Genomic DNA, 15,798 nt, shown 5'->3' with positions numbered 1-15,798 from the left:
CATGTCCATCCGCTCATCATTACCTTCCCAATAAACCAGATTCAATACTAAAATCGATTTCCTCTCATCATCAGGTGCTCGGTTATGCCGATTATGTTTTCACCTCAGTTTTCACAGTGGAGATCGTACTAAAGGTAACGGTTGCAGTGGCTGAAATTGACTTGTGCTTAAGCTTTTAAGATTCAATGACACACAACGTCTACAACATTTAACTGTGTTTCTTCGCTCCCACGCTCATGTCCAGATGACAGTCTACGGAGCTTTTCTGCACACTGGCTCCTTCTGTAGAAACGCTTTCAACCTTCTTGACCTGCTGGTTGTCAGTGTGTCCCTCACGTCTTTCTTTCTACAGTGAGTAGATGCCCGTCTAACGCAAACTGCACTGTTGTATTCTGACAGAAAAGTCGATAGGAGTCACTGTTGTGTAGCTGTAATGTGTGGAAGCAGCGATGTCTCTTTAAAGTGTTTCCCAATGTTGTTCTAGACTTTATACTCTCTATTCCCCAGTCCAGTGTGCCCTATTATTTTGCATCCTATGTATTTATGTATTTGCTCAATTTCAAAATTCAATATTTTGCATTGTTGTTCTCAGTTCAAGTGCTATCTCTGTGGTCAAGATCCTCCGAGTGCTGCGAGTGCTCAGGCCTCTTCGAGCCATTAACAGAGCCAAGGGACTAAAGGTAAACAGCTCTCTTTTATTTATCTGTCTTTGTTATATTCAAATGATATATTAAGTAAGTAGGTGTGTTTATTGCATGGTTATTGCATTGTTTTTTGCATTTTTGCATTTTCATATTTGCTATGTATTAAGCGTATATAAAGTCTAGTTTGTTGCTATTCAAAGCTAACACGTCTCCGTTGGTGTTCACAGAATGTGGTGCAGTGTGTGTTCGTGGCGATCCGCACCATCGGCAACATCTTAATTGTCACAACGCTCCTTCAGTTCATGTTTGCCTGTATCGGAGTGCAGCTCTTCAAGGTACTTGTTCATGATTTGAGTCTTTGATTTCTACTCTCAGTGGCCACACTAGTAGATACAAACTCTGCTTTTACGCTGCTCATGTTCACTTTTTTGTTGACCCTGGCATAGAGGTGCTTATGAAATTCTATGTTTCAGTATGTCATTTTTCTTTTCAGCACTGAGGTCATAGTCATAGTGGGGGTTGTTGTGTTGTCCTGGACTGCATTATACTCAGAGGTGTTTGCCCCCTTAATTATAAACATGATTTAATTTACACATTTCCAACAATATCACCAAAAACTGAACATTGTGAGCTTTGTAAACAGCGGTTGTATTGAACTGCATTACATTGGCATTTTACTCTCACTCACTCATTTAAAAAAGAGATGTGGCCACTGAGTGTTTTTAATGGTTTTAACTTTCTGTATTTTGTATTTAATGTTACAGGGCAGATTCTACAGCTGCACAGATGAAGCCAAACACACTCCTGACGAGTGCAAGTCAGTTTCCCTTTTCCTCATTTCTCTACACAACTTACAGCACTTGAGAGTCTATAACATGCCTTCTATTGCCCACCGATTATCGCCAAATTTTTTGGCCAATATTAGCATTTTTTCGTCTATCGTATCGGCTTTATGGGAAATTCATCAAATCTTATATGGATAAATAAATGATTCTGATAACTGACAATGAATATTTAAAAAATGAAATAAAAACGGACGGTCAACCATGTTACGAGTGTTGGCGTTGCATTGTTTGTCCACCAGAGGGCACTATACAACTATATCTTTAATATATTTTGATGTTCCTCGGTTCTGTTGTGACAATAAAACAAATGATCATCATATTATTTTAGTGAGAACTCATAAATAACTACAAATAACTAATGTTAGGGAAATCTGTTTATGTTCTGTTACGCGTTTCTGGATTTATATATATCGGAATATAACCAAATATAACCAAATATTTGTATCGGTAGGTCGGGCTCTAATGCCGTCACTGTCATGAACTGTTTGGATGGGTTTGGGTTTTAGGGGAACGTTTGTGGTCTATCAGGACGGGGATATGAACCACCCCATGGTCAAAGAGAGGATTTGGGAAAACAGTGACTTCAACTTTGACAATGTGCTCATGGGCATGCTGGCTTTATTCACTGTGTCGACATTTGAAGGCTGGCCACAGTGAGTAGTAACTTCCATTATACTACATTGTTTCTATCAATGCAACGGATACTGTAAGGCTGGTGTTATTTATTTTAAATTTTATTAGTTTCAACAAATCCCATGAAAATAAAAATACAAAGATATAGGATTTTGACTCTCAAAACTTTCTGACTTCCCTACTGTGTTTCCGTTCTTACTTAAGATGTAAATCTTTAAAAATTGGTCACAAATAGGTACTTTCATTTTGATAAATGGCTCAGTAATGATGTAAAAGAGCTGGGCACTGTAGGATTTACAAAATATTATTAACAGCAGGGAATAGTGTATTTCTCAGGGACTATTTTCTGCCATGGATTGATACATGTTTGGTGTCTAGTGGAGTTATTTGGGGTTAATTCAAAATAAATAAATTACAATATTATTATCATGTTGAAGGAATATGTCCCCTAATACAACAGTGTGGTTCATTGATGTTCCTTTGGAAAACAATGGAGCTCTATGAGGAATATGGAATATCAGTTTGGCAGTAGATTTTGTGTTCTCGTGGGATTTGTTGACAACAACAATGATAAAAAAACATTAAAAAACAGACTATAACCAGGCTTTATGGTCTTTAAATCAATGTTTGGCTATAAAATGTGTCCTCACTGTTGTGTTTTTTTGAATAAAGGCTCCTTTACCGGGCCGTGGACGCCAACGCCATCAACCGAGGGCCCATTTACAACTACCGAGTAGAAATCTCCATCTTTTTCATCATCTACATCATCATCATCGCCTTCTTCATGATGAACATATTTGTGGGTTTTGTCATCATCACATTTCGAGAGCAAGGGGAGGCCGAATTCAAAAACTGTGAGCTCAACAAAAATCAAGTTAGTTAACTCACTTATTTATACTAATTAAATAAATAATGACACGCATACATGTTTCATTTTTCAAAAGTACATGATGTTTGTGCTTTCTTCTTTTTCCCCACCTGTGCGCAGCGCCAGTGTGTGTACTATGCTCTCAAAGCTCAGCCTATCAAGATTTACATTCCTAAAAACCCGTCCCAGCTCAAATTCTGGAGAATTATCAACTCCAGCCAGTTTGAGTACATCATGTTTGTGCTGATTCTGGGAAACACCCTCACCCTGGCTGTTCAGGTAGCATTTCCACAACTCCTTTACTTTATGAAATACGGAAATGTCACCTTGTTTTAGTGTTGCGATAGGACATTTTGTGTTTTTGCTTCTCTCTCCCAGCATTACGAGCAGTCCAAACTATTCACCTCCATCATGGACATCCTCAACATGATCTTCACTGTGGTTTTCACTATCGAGATGGTCATCAAGTTACTGGCCCTGCGGGTTCATGTGAGGTTTCCCTCTCTTACCTTTGAAGACAAACAACTGTCGACACTGTCTGTTTTTTTAACTCTCACTGTGCGTCTTCTTCCCTTCGCAGCACTATTTCATCGATCCATGGAATTCTTTTGACGCTCTGATTGTCGTGGGGAGCGTGTTGGATATTGCCGTCTCTGAGTTAAGCGTAAGTTTGTTCCATGAGCTGACAAAATAAAAGCTCAAAAGCTGTGTCACGGTGTTTCCTCTACTGCTGTGGAGAAATAGTGGGGAAATCATTAATGTGAGAATTTTAAAAGTCAAATTAGGTTTACCAAATTCCAGTATCATCAGTATGTACTGTCTTAGAGGCTTGATAAGAGCCTGTAGTGGAACTCTTTTCTGTTTGGTCTCTGTAAATGCGATGAGTTGGACGCAGAATAAATTTTCTGTGAAAAAGGAAAAAGTTACATGATCCATTCATTACCTTCCTGTCTCATCTCAGAAACTAAAATTCCAATTTACTCTAACGGAGAGTTATTGGCTCAAAAAAGAACACCACATCAACATTAGTTTCAGGTTCAGGGTTTTGTTGCAGCAAGAGTATGGCATCCATCATGAAACACAACCACGAAAACACACCACAACATTAGCATCAACAATTGTTCAATACTCAAATTTCCAGAACCCATAATAATATTACCAAAACTACTTAAAGACTTTGAAAAAGAGCCCTTTGTGTAGAAAGCAGTTCATGTATTATTTGGAATAAAAACCAGAAGAAAACCAGTTGCCAGAATCAAAAGGTTTCACTGTTACTGCACAACCCTAAGTTCATGTGTATCCTCAGGATATTTTTCTGGGAATTCTGGGGAGTTTGGTTGGAATTTTATAGGCCGATTCCAGTATTCTTTAGAATAAATGTGTTGAAGTTTGAACTTTTTTATTTTTTTCCAACCAAAGAAATTAGTATTTCTTCACCAGAACTGTATTCCTAGCAGTGTGGAGACAACTTTAAAACAATATTATATAATACTGAACTGTTAATTGTTACACGATACAAAAATCCAAATAATCCTTCATTGAAATGGTTTCCTTTATTTTTATTTTTTGCTTCAAAGATTTAACCATTTGTGCCTGATGGCTTTTTAATCTCTTTCCTCTTTTGTTGAAACGTGGATCCAGGGAGGAGGTGGCCATGGTGAGGTGAGAGCTGAACACAACCACTAATACTCCAAATATTTTCTTTGGATTCATACTTCGAGATACTACATGTACGAGCACGGTAACACATACGTTCATTCACCTGTTTTTGCCTCAACACCGTTTTTTCCTGTTCTAGGGTAAAGGAGAGAGTGGAAAAGTGTCCATCACTTTTTTCCGTCTATTCCGAGTCTTGAGGTTGGTGAAACTGCTCAGCAAAGGAGAGGGCATTCGAACGCTCCTCTGGACTTTTGTCAAGTCGCTCCAGGTCAGCGAATAATCACACAACCTGAAGGATTCACTGTTTTCAGGACTCTTATGAACTCCTTTTCTGTAATTTTGCCTTTGACTTTCCTCTGCTCAGGCCCTGCCTTATGTTGGTCTGCTCATTGCCATGATCTTTTTCATCTACGCTGTGATTGGCATGCAGGTGAGTCTCTCTTATTAAAGTGATCCAGGAGTTAAATGGTCTCATTTCCACCAACTTAAAATGAAAAATCATGTATAAAACATACATGACAGTCTTCCCCCACTTCACTAAATTTTTACTAGTCATATTGACCCAATGGCTGTAGCTGTTTGTTTCTTACCGAGTGCACTGTTGACTCTTTTCAGACTTTTGGGAAAGTGGCCATCGATGACGACACACATATCAACAGAAACTGCAACTTCCAGACCTTCTTCATGGCTGTTCTGGTGCTCTTCCGGTGAGCCATTTTAGCCAGAAAGAGACAAATGTTACAAGAGCTTTCAAAGTGTTATTGATACTTGCACATTTGATGCTTGCATATATTTGCTGCCAGGAGTAACTCAAGCCCCAACACAGTATTTCAAAAGCCAAATAATGTAATTCTCTTCCTTTGAAACAAGATGGAAAAGATCTTAGTGAATGCGTTGAATACAGGTGAGATGAAAAGGCTGCCCTGTCTCTGTGTCTGTGTAGGTGTGCCACAGGAGAGCAGTGGCAGGAGATCATGCTGGCAGCTCTGCCAGGCAGACGCTGTGACCCAGAAGCCGACACCGAGCCTGGTGAAGAGTTCTCCTGCGGTAGCAACTTGGCCTACATCTACTTCATCAGCTTCTTCATGCTCTGTGCCTACCTGGTGAGAGAAGCTGAGGAGGATTAAGGATTTGGGTTTTTTAAATCACTAGGTTTTCAGGTCATTTTCAAGTAGAAGACATTCCATCCTTTTGCTATAACTTAATACAGGCTCCTGACTGCAAATTAAATCTAGGTATAATTAATTCAGATTAATTCAGCCTGTAAAACAGGGTTTTTTGTGTCAAGTGGGATTAAAGTCAGATAAAAGCACAGAGGATAGAATTGCAGTGAATGAGTGGTAACAGTTTTAGAAAGCTAACCCTGCCTTCTCCAGTTCCCAGCTCCTCAGAGAACTCCCACAGCTGGGGCTTTTGTCAATCCAGACAGCAGGGCCAAATCAACCAAATCCTGATTTAAATGGGTGAAAATATTTTGGTAACTTTTCCATGACTTCAGTGCTATTTTAAGACATTAAAACAGGTTCAGTGAAGGTGACTTTGAACCTGCAGAATGTACGAGAACAGGGTCTAATCTGACATGTTCTGACATATTTTAGCTGCTGCAGACCTGGATTTACAGTATTGCCTGTTACAGATTACCTGTTTAAGATTAGCATCAATGCCATCTAATAATAGAGTGTAATGAGGACCTTGAATTCTCTTACAGTAAAAACCAGTTCCAGAAAGTTCCCACGCTGAAATGTCTTTGCATTGCAAGAAGTGAATTTGCACAGAGGCCAACCTACCATATTTAATGCACTTCATCTATTTTAAAATGTTGATTTGAGACCACCATCACAGTTCTCAGTTTCCTTGAAGCCAGATTTACAGCCATATCATCCAAGTTCATGTCGAACCCGTCTCTTTTTGTGTGTCTTGTTTTGCTTCTATGGTAGAGACCCACTGGGACACTCCCTGGCTGCTAAAATAAACCCTTAATTTTTTTTTTCTGCTGGGGTTTTGTGAAATTCACCAATACTGGATGAATGGACCTATACATCCTTATGAAGGCCACTCTGATAATCGCACACATGTGGAAGCAAACACATACACACTAATGTAAAGCAGTCATAAATCAATTTACAAGTCTCTTTTTTTCTGTCCTCCCTGTCCAGATTATCAACTTGTTCATTGCCGTCATCATGGACAACTTTGAGTACCTGACACGAGACTGGACGGTGCTCGGCACTCACCACCTGGACGAGTTTAAGAGAGTTTGGTCTGACTACGATCCAGAGGCCACGTATGACTCGTTTCTCTTTACCCGTCTGCTCTTCTGTTTGTCCCCTCTACCTATTCCCAGAATCTTCTCGTCTGTCTGTAAATGTCTGTTTGTCTGCCTCTCGCAGCGGTCGTATAAAACACATCGACGTCGTCACGTTGCTGCGTAGGATTCAGCCACCTCTTGGTTTTGGAAAACTGTGTCCTCATCGTGTTGCATGCAAGGTAAGTCGACATAAATTCAACGCTGCCCCCTTGATGTGAATAACATGAGCAGGTAGATAGCTCTCACTCCTTCTGCTTTGTGCTCTCTCAGAGACTGGTTGCTATGAACGTCCCACTGCACACCGACGGGACAGTCACCTTCAGTGCTACTCTGTTTGCTCTTGTGCGAACCTCACTCAAGATCAAAACCGAAGGTTAGATCTCGTACACATACATACAGTGGTGTGAAAAAGTGTTTTCCCCCTTCCTCATTTCCTGTTCCTTTGCATGTTTGTCACACTTAAGTGTTTCGGAACATCAAACCAATTTAAACAATAATCAAGGACAACACAAGTAAACACAAAATGCAATTTGTAAATGAAGGTGTTTATTATTAAAGGTGAAAAAAAATCCAAACCATCATGGCCCTGTGTGAAAAAGTGATTGCCCCCCTTGTTAAAACATACTATAACTGTGGTTGTCCACACCTGAGTTCAATTTCTGTCAGCTGCTTGACACAGTAAGGTCCACCAGAAGATCCTTAAAAGCTACACATCATGCCGAGACCCAAAGAAATTCAGGAACAATTGAGAAAGAAAGTAATTGAGATCTATCAGTCTGGAAAGGGTTATAAAGCCATTTCCAAAGCTTTGGGAATCCAGCGAACCACAGTGAGAGCCATTATCCACAAATGGCAAAGACATGGAACAGTGGTGAAACTTCCCAGGAGTGGCCGGCCGCCCAAAATTACCCCAAGAGCGCAGCGATGACTCATCCGAGAGGTCACAAAAGACCCCACAACAACGTCCAAAGAACTGCAGGCCTCACTTGCCTCAGTTAAGGTCAGCGTTCATGCCTCCACCATCAGGAAAAGACTGGGCAAAAATGGCCTGCATGGCAGAGTTCCAAGGAGAAAACCACTGCTGAGCAAAAAGAACATCAAAGCTCGTCTCAATTTCTCCACAACACATCTTGATGATCCCCAAGACTTTTGGGACAACATTCTGTGGACCGATGAGACAAAAGTGGAACTCTTTGGAAGGTGTGTGTCCAAGTATATCTGGCGTAGAAAGAACACTGCATTTCATAAAAAGAACATTATACCAACAGTAAAATATGGTGGTGGTAGTGTGATGGTCTGGGGCTGTTTTGCTGCTTCAGGACCTGGAAGACTTGCCGTGATAAAAGGAACTATGAATTCTGCTGTCTACCAAGAGATCCTGAAGGAGAATGTCCGACCATCTGTTCGTGTACTCAAGCTGAAACGAACTTGGGTTCTGCAGCAGGACAATGATCCTAAACACACCAGCAAGTCCACCACCGACTGGCTGAAGAAAAACAAAATGAAGACTTTGGAGTGGCCTAGCCAAAGTCCTGACCTGAATCCTATTGAGATGTTGTGGTATGACCTTAAAAAGTTTGTTCATGCTCGAAAACCCTCTAATGTAACTGAATTAGGACAATTCTGCAAAGATGAGTGGGCCAAAATTCCTCCAGGACGCTGTAAAAGCCTCATTGCATGTTATCGCAAACGCTTGGTTGCAGTTGTTGCTGCTAAGGGTGGCCCAACCAGTTATTAGGTTTACAGGGCAATCACTTTTTCACACAGGGGCATGAGGGTTTGAATTTTTTTAACCTTTAATAATAAACACCTTCATTTACAAATTGCATTTTGTGTTTACTTGTGTTGTCCTTGACTATTGTTTAAATTGGTTTGATGTTCCGAAACACTTAAGTGTGACAAACATGCAAAGGAACAGGAAATGAGGAAGGGGGCAAACACTTTTTCACACCACTGTAGACAGAAACCCCTGTGTTGGGTCTGTAGTATCAGTGTTGTAAGGCTGCTTTTTCACTTAAAGGTTTTATTCCTTTGGTTCCCCTCAGGCCCCATCGACCAGCAGAATGAAGAGCTGAAGCTGATCATTAAGAAGCTCTGGAAACACACCAAGCCCAAGCTCATTGATGAAGTCATTCCTCCCCCTAGAGGTACAACAAGAATTTACATAGCTATCAGCTTTGAATAAAAAAAGAAAAATTGTGAAAGCAGAAATCATGCCTGCATTGGAGTATAATCAGTTTTCAAAAAGACATTGTATGTTCTTCCCTTGACCTGCCACATTTCACATTTTTCCACATCGCTAACTTCCTTTTTTTTCCTCCTCAGGGGAAGAGGTGACTTGTGGGAAGTTTTACGCCAGCTTCTTGATTCAGGACTACTTCAAAAAGTTCCGCAAGAGAAAGGAGAGGGAGAGGAAATCCAAAAGGAAGGACAGGGCGGCTTCACTGCAGGTCACACAAATTGTGCTTTTCACTTTAAAGATCCCATTCAGACATGTAAAAGTACTCCACTTTAAATAATAATAATTCTCTAAGATGTTTTCTTCTTCACAAGATAGTTACGTTACTTTGTTAAACAACTACTCCAAAAATGAATCCATGAATATGCTATTTTTTACATTTATTTCAAGTTTACCTACTAGACACAAGATGTCTCCTATGTCCCTGAAAAGTTCATTCTTAATATATGCACCGGGGGTTATAAGTTACCATATCACATTTGTGTAAGTTACATACTCAAACTTGATAGGCTACAAACTCGATGTCACAGAATCCCGCTCTTACGGACTCATGTTAAACTCAGATTTAATGTGAGCGCAGAGAAACCTTCCACCCTTCTGCATAGAGACGATCAAACATCCAAACGGGGTGTGGAAGGGGACTTTAACTTTGTTGATACTTTATGGATATTTGCAGTGGTGGAATGTAACTTACAATTTTAAAGGAACTTGTACTTTACTTGAGTTTTTCCATTTAATGCTACTTTATAGTACTTCTACCCCACTACAAGTCAGAGTGGAATATTGTGTTTACATTTATTTGACAGCTTCAGCTACTTTGACAAATCAGATTTTTTAATTCAAACTTAAATCCACTAATGACTATAGAATGCAAAATAATTAAACTACCCAGCACTATGTACCGTGATTAAATAAACCTCACCTTTACCAGTTGCAACAATAAAATGATGAACACATTAATGCTTCACTAATCATAATTTAGTATATAATATAGGAATATAAGAATCTGAAATGTAGTATATTCTGATGTTGATACTTTTATAGTTTTACTTGATAATTTTTAATGCAGGACCTTTACTTGTAGTATTGCTACTTTCACTTCAGTTAAAGAATAGACTGAGTATTTTGGTTACTCTTTGCTTGAAGGTATCTACACAAGAGTGACATGACACTGTCATGAACGTGTCATAAACATTACAAACAAAGTCACAAAAGGTTTATGACATAATGCTTATGTTATGTTAGGGTTCATGTGTCATGACTGTGCAATGACAGTGTCATGTGTTCATGACAGTGTCATGTCACTCTTGTGTAGATACCTTTTAAGTAAAATATTTCTTCCACCACTTGATATTTGCTAGAGTGTCATTATAAACACTTGTATGTTACTGTATGTTAATGTTTCAAAGTATATTTATGTTCTCAGCTCGGGCTGCGGACGCTGCAGGACCTGGCTCCAGAGATGCGTATGGCGATGGCCTGTGACCTGGAAGAAGAGGAGGCCGTGGAAGGGGAGATGACCGGTGATGACATATTCGACAGCGAGCATGGAACTCCTCGAAACCCCGCCGGCGCATCGCTGCCGCCTATAGACACGCTGGTAGAGCAGGTGGCTTTGCTCATGGAACCTCCGCCCAAGAGAGCCAACGGGGGTGTGATCACAGAGCAGGTGATGGGCCTGCAGGAGCACCAGAAACCAGGGTCAGAGCTGGCGGGAGTCAGCGTTGTAACAGAGCAGCCTGCGGGGTCCAATCCTCTGCCCATCAGGTGTGTTTCTCTCATTTTATACAAAACTGGGTTCATCACATTATATGACCATTTGCACTTTGATACTGAGTTGTTTTTGTTTGTTTTTGAAATGACATAATGAGCTGTTTCTTCTCCTGTTCAGGGTGGAGTTGCCTCCTCCTTCTCCTCCATGTCTTCCTCCACCTCCTTCCCATGAGATAGCAGAGGTCAAAGTTGGAGTACCGGTCGTAGTTGGAGAACCGGTCGAAGCTGGAGAACCGGTCGTAGCTGGAGAACCGGTCGTAGTTGAAGAACCCGTCGTAGTTGAAGAACCAGTTGTCGCTCAAGAACCAGTTGTCGCTCAAGAACCAGTTGTGGCGGCTACAAACGGAGTAGCTGAGCAGGTTTACAGCACTGAAGGGGATGCTGCAAACCTAGCATCGGTGACGGGTAAGACACAAGCAAGGGACTAAAGAGAGAGACACAACATATATAATACATGACTAAATTAAACTCAACAGAAAAGCAAATACACATATTTTCCAAAATGTCAAACTGTTCCTTTGAGAATATTATATTGTGCTCAAAGTCTTTATTTGGATCTTATAGGTACATGTATCCAGATGCTGTCTCTCCTGAGCCAGGCTACCATGGACAGACCCTGGAAAGAGCTGGCAGCATTGGGGGGATACGCTATGATCCTCATGGCAACAGCTTTGATAGCAACGGTTATAATGACACCAACATGAATGGAAGTGTTATTGAAAGCCCCATTCCCTATGCCCCAAATGGATATATTGGCAATGGATACTCAGACCACAGCAACGGCAGTATCATTAGCATCAATGGGAATGGAAGTACAATAAACGGGATGGAAAATGGCAGCACCTTCGGTGGCTACACTGGGAATGGCTACAGTGGAAATGAGAATGGCACAAATTTCAGGAGACGACTGCTTCCTCCCTTACCAAGAGGTGAGTAATACATTCTGTATTAGGGGGCAATTTTGTTATTATAACAATTAGGTACATTATACAGAACGGTACAATACAATACAGCTGGCTGGTAACTATGCTGTGGAATTATCCCAAGTAATATGCATGGGATTGTAGTCACAGACTTACTACTAAGGCTCAAGGCTGGATTACCAACCAGGTAGATCCGGCAGCTGCTATGGAGCAGCGATTCCCAACCAGGGGTATGTGTACCCCAGGGGGTACTTCTGCTGTTGCTAGGGGGTACGTGGAAAGATTGTGGAGCAGCTCAACTAATTTGAAGAAATTGAATTGATCATGAACTAAAACACCTAAACACTTCATATTGCATTTATGTAAGAGTGCATGAAAACTAGTTGGCAAGAGAGCACAAAAGTTTCAACGGGTAGCGAAAAGTAATGGTTAAACGGTTGAAATAGTTAGCTAAAAGTAAGGAGTAAATTGTAGATATAAATAGCTAAAAGTAATGGTTAAATGGTTGAAATACTTAGCTAAAGGTAATGAGCAAATGGTAGATATAAATAGCTAAAAGGAAGGCTAAATGGTTGAAATAGTTAGCTAAAAGTAATGAGCAAATGGTAGATATAAATAGCTAAAAGTAATGACAGTTTAATTGATTCCCTAAAAGTAATGGATAACAGTTGGAATTGTTAGCTTAAAGTAATGGATAAATAGTTGAAACATTCAACTTCACTCCATGTAGTAGTAGTAGCAGTAGTTGTAGTAGTAGTAGTAGTAGTAGTAGTAGTTGTATGATTGCTGACCAAACCAACCTTAATTTTGACTGTTCGACATGACAAATAATAAGGAATAGTGTTGTTTGGAGCATACATTGGGAATTGATGAAGCGGTACGTGAGTTCATCTGATGGCTGTGGGGGGTACTTCAGACCAAAAAGGCTGGGGACCACTGGTCTAGAGCCTCAGACTCTTAGTTGCATTGGTTTGTGGTAGTTTGACTAATGGCAGATTTGCACCACTAAAGCAGAGTATCAACTAAAATATTAAGGGCAACGTCACACCCCGTTAAAGCTTAAACACACCACTTCACATAATTGAAGATTTATTATGGTGCATACATTTGTATTTAACCAAATGTTTCACAAACAGGGGTTAAGTAGGGCCATGAGGCCCCCTAGTGGGATAATCCGGCACTGCTGATGCTGAATCCCTCCACACAGGGTTGTAGTCTTGCATCCTGGACAGTTTCCTACCACTTTCCTGCTTATTGTTTCAGGTCGTACGCCGTCCTTCAACTTACAGTGTCTGAGGCCACAGACCAATGGGGATGACCTCCCCATCCCAGGGAACTACCGTGGAAACACATCCCCATTCAGACCCCGTCTACAGGTAAAGCAACGGCACACACACTCACAAAATGTTCGTGTTCATACCCCGAGTGTGTCTCATCTTGTTCCGTGGTCTTCTCCTGCTCTTGCTTTCTCGCGTCAGACCCAGTCCAGCGTGGACGCCCGACCCAGCAGCGTGTCCTCGATGACATCTGCCTCCTGGGTGAACACCACATCAGCTGGCACCGCTACTCTTCCAGGATTAATGGGCCCCGCGGGACGCAGAGGCAAGCTCATCTACAGCCCTATGATCCTCGTGGACGAAGCCACGGGCAACAGCCAGCCGCTGTGGAGTGACGGCTCTGCCAGCCTCCCCGCAGGGAGCAGGGCACCTGGCTGGTACCCCGGTCAGACCAGGACCTTGGGCAGCATGAGGATGCCACCAGTCAACCAGGGCTTCTTAGATAAAGGCAGTGCAGACAGTCTGGTTGAGTCGGTAAGTAATAATAATAATTTTTACTTTATTAATCCTGCAAGGGAAATTACAATGTTTTTCTCCCCTTTGGTTTTATTACACACATTACACACATGCTCAGTATCTATACATGCACTAATGGAGAGTGAAGGGGGCTGCTCATGGAAAGGTGCCCTGAGTTTCGTGCCTTGCTCAAGAGCACCTTGGCAGTGCATAGGGACTTGAATCGGCAACCCTCCCGTTCCCAACCCAACTCCCTACAGACTGAGTTACTGCCTAATGTAGCAGAGGATTTTTGTGAATGAGAAACAATAGCAGCCACCAGAATCTAAAACTAATAAACATATTCACTATTTTGAATAGTGGCCCAACAGCAGTTTGATATTAAGTTTTGTTTTATTTCATGTTTTTTTTTTTTTTTACACCAATGTTTTTTCCATCTAAATACACATTTTAGCAGCTGTAGTAAAGGATAGGTTCACAATTTGTCTACACAATAGTCAATAGAGAAAACGTTCTAAAAAGACTTTGGAAGATTCTCACTTGATGTGACTAACTCAGGCTGCTGAGACCTTACATTAACTGCAGATAACTTTTGGAATATACAGTACCTTTGCACAGAACAACATTTGGAGTTTGTCCCCCATCAACTTTTCAATGCAAGGCATCTATTAATGGCCAGTATGAGCAGGAGGAATGATTACAGCAAGGAAAACCTGTACAACCTTTCATACGGGCACCACACTAGAAGTCTGGAAAAATTGTGAAATTGTCCTTTCATACAACACGCATACTCTGATATACACTGTAAATACCATACGCATTAGAGACATTCCTAGAAGATTAGACATGACGGATTTCACAGTGGTATACATAGAATATATTTCACAATCGACTAAACATAAGCAGTAAAAAGACAATATTGACTTTTAATGCTGATACTGTAATCATATATATATATCGGTGCACCACTGAGACTTAGTCTCCATTTGCTGTTACTGCGCTGTTTATTTATTTATTTTATGTTGAAAAAACAAAAGGGGACAATACATATTAATGAACATTTTCACAAATGTAAATATGCCAGATTGTAGCCTTTGGCTAATTTCCATCTGCAGACCCCCTGGCAGGTTGATGGTACCCAAAAAAATAATGAATGCATACAAATACGCTATACACAGGCTATATACAGAGAAACAAGGACAAGAACAGTGATCACATCATGTCAGAACAGACAGTCACAAGAAGAATGGAGAACAAAGGACATATTGAGACACAAAAAAAACACAAAAACCCACAAAAAAATTAAAAAAAAGAAAAAAGAAAAGATAAAAGAAAAAAAGTTGCAACATTTTGCATTTCAATTTGGCTAAGTGACTTTTTTCAGCTGATTACATTTTTGTGCATTGAAGGTTATGATAATAAGATAGACATGCACGTTGGTGTTTGCGCGTTAGAGAGGATAAATGTCAGAAAACGTAATTGTGGTCTTACACGATCGTTCCTCTGCCCTTGTTCTTCCTCGCCGACGTCAGATCCTGATCTCCGAGGGCCTCGGGGTCTACGCCAGGGACCCCAAGTTTGTGAACTTTGCCAAGCGGGAGATAGCTGAAGCCTGCCACATGAGCATGGACGACATGGAGCTCGCCGCCACTGACCTCATCGCTCGCGGAGCCAGCCAGTCCGTTTCTGGCTTCGAGGAGGAGCTGGCTGATGAAATGAACTGCGTGATTTCTTACTGAAATCAGCGAAACTGAAATGAACACTGCCACTGCGGTGTTTTGTGCTGAATGTGACAGAAAAACTGGGGCTCTTAGCATTATAATGACAGTGGACCATTTTTTTTTTTTTTTTTTTGCATTGTATTCTCATTTTGTACTGTACTTGAATCGTTGTCACTTTATGCACCTGTACAAACTGTACAAAAATAGAAAAAAATATTGTACTATAAGATCAATAAAACATGAATACTTTGTTACCCAAACAAATGTGAGTGTCCCACAGCATTCACTCTTTTAGATAACTATTTCAATAAACTGAATATTGAATATCCAACGTGAAAACTCATAGCAACGTTTGGGATTTTTGTGACAATGAATAAAGCATTATGTTTTCT

General features: G+C 40.7%; 1 protein-coding gene across 2 annotated transcripts in view; it reads left to right on the top strand.

Annotated features, from left to right (window-relative positions):
* Positions 1-15,798, top strand: part of cacna1fa (calcium channel, voltage-dependent, L type, alpha 1F subunit a) — a 25,980-nt gene extending 10,182 nt beyond the window's left edge. The window contains exons 22-47 of one of the 2 annotated variants that reach the window (XM_032521453.1): positions 75-134; positions 245-351; positions 593-680; positions 872-979; positions 1,409-1,461; positions 1,996-2,142; positions 2,795-2,996; positions 3,111-3,269; positions 3,369-3,479; positions 3,571-3,654; positions 4,632-4,652; positions 4,789-4,917; positions 5,014-5,079; positions 5,265-5,356; positions 5,593-5,752; positions 6,806-6,933; positions 7,040-7,136; positions 7,228-7,330; positions 9,003-9,104; positions 9,283-9,407; positions 10,623-10,963; positions 11,088-11,371; positions 11,530-11,898; positions 13,156-13,268; positions 13,371-13,703; positions 15,218-15,798. In XM_032521453.1, coding sequence (XP_032377344.1) covers positions 75-134; positions 245-351; positions 593-680; positions 872-979; positions 1,409-1,461; positions 1,996-2,142; positions 2,795-2,996; positions 3,111-3,269; positions 3,369-3,479; positions 3,571-3,654; positions 4,632-4,652; positions 4,789-4,917; positions 5,014-5,079; positions 5,265-5,356; positions 5,593-5,752; positions 6,806-6,933; positions 7,040-7,136; positions 7,228-7,330; positions 9,003-9,104; positions 9,283-9,407; positions 10,623-10,963; positions 11,088-11,371; positions 11,530-11,898; positions 13,156-13,268; positions 13,371-13,703; positions 15,218-15,424 — 3,789 coding nt within the window. In that variant the 3' untranslated portion in view covers positions 15,425-15,798. Of the gene's footprint in view, positions 1-74; positions 135-244; positions 352-592; positions 681-871; positions 980-1,408; positions 1,462-1,995; positions 2,143-2,794; positions 2,997-3,110; positions 3,270-3,368; positions 3,480-3,570; positions 3,655-4,631; positions 4,653-4,788; positions 4,918-5,013; positions 5,080-5,264; positions 5,357-5,592; positions 5,753-6,805; positions 6,934-7,039; positions 7,137-7,227; positions 7,331-9,002; positions 9,105-9,282; positions 9,408-10,622; positions 10,964-11,087; positions 11,375-11,529; positions 11,899-13,155; positions 13,269-13,370; positions 13,704-15,217 lie in introns of those variants that run through there. The other variant, XR_004332806.1, reaches the window with a different exon arrangement.

Source organism: Etheostoma spectabile, chromosome 7 (assembly GCF_008692095.1).
Source record: "Etheostoma spectabile isolate EspeVRDwgs_2016 chromosome 7, UIUC_Espe_1.0, whole genome shotgun sequence".
NCBI lineage: Eukaryota > Metazoa > Chordata > Actinopteri > Perciformes > Percidae > Etheostoma > Etheostoma spectabile.
The sequence above is the reverse complement of the archived record's forward strand: the minus strand, read 5'-3'. Positions and strand labels throughout refer to the sequence as shown.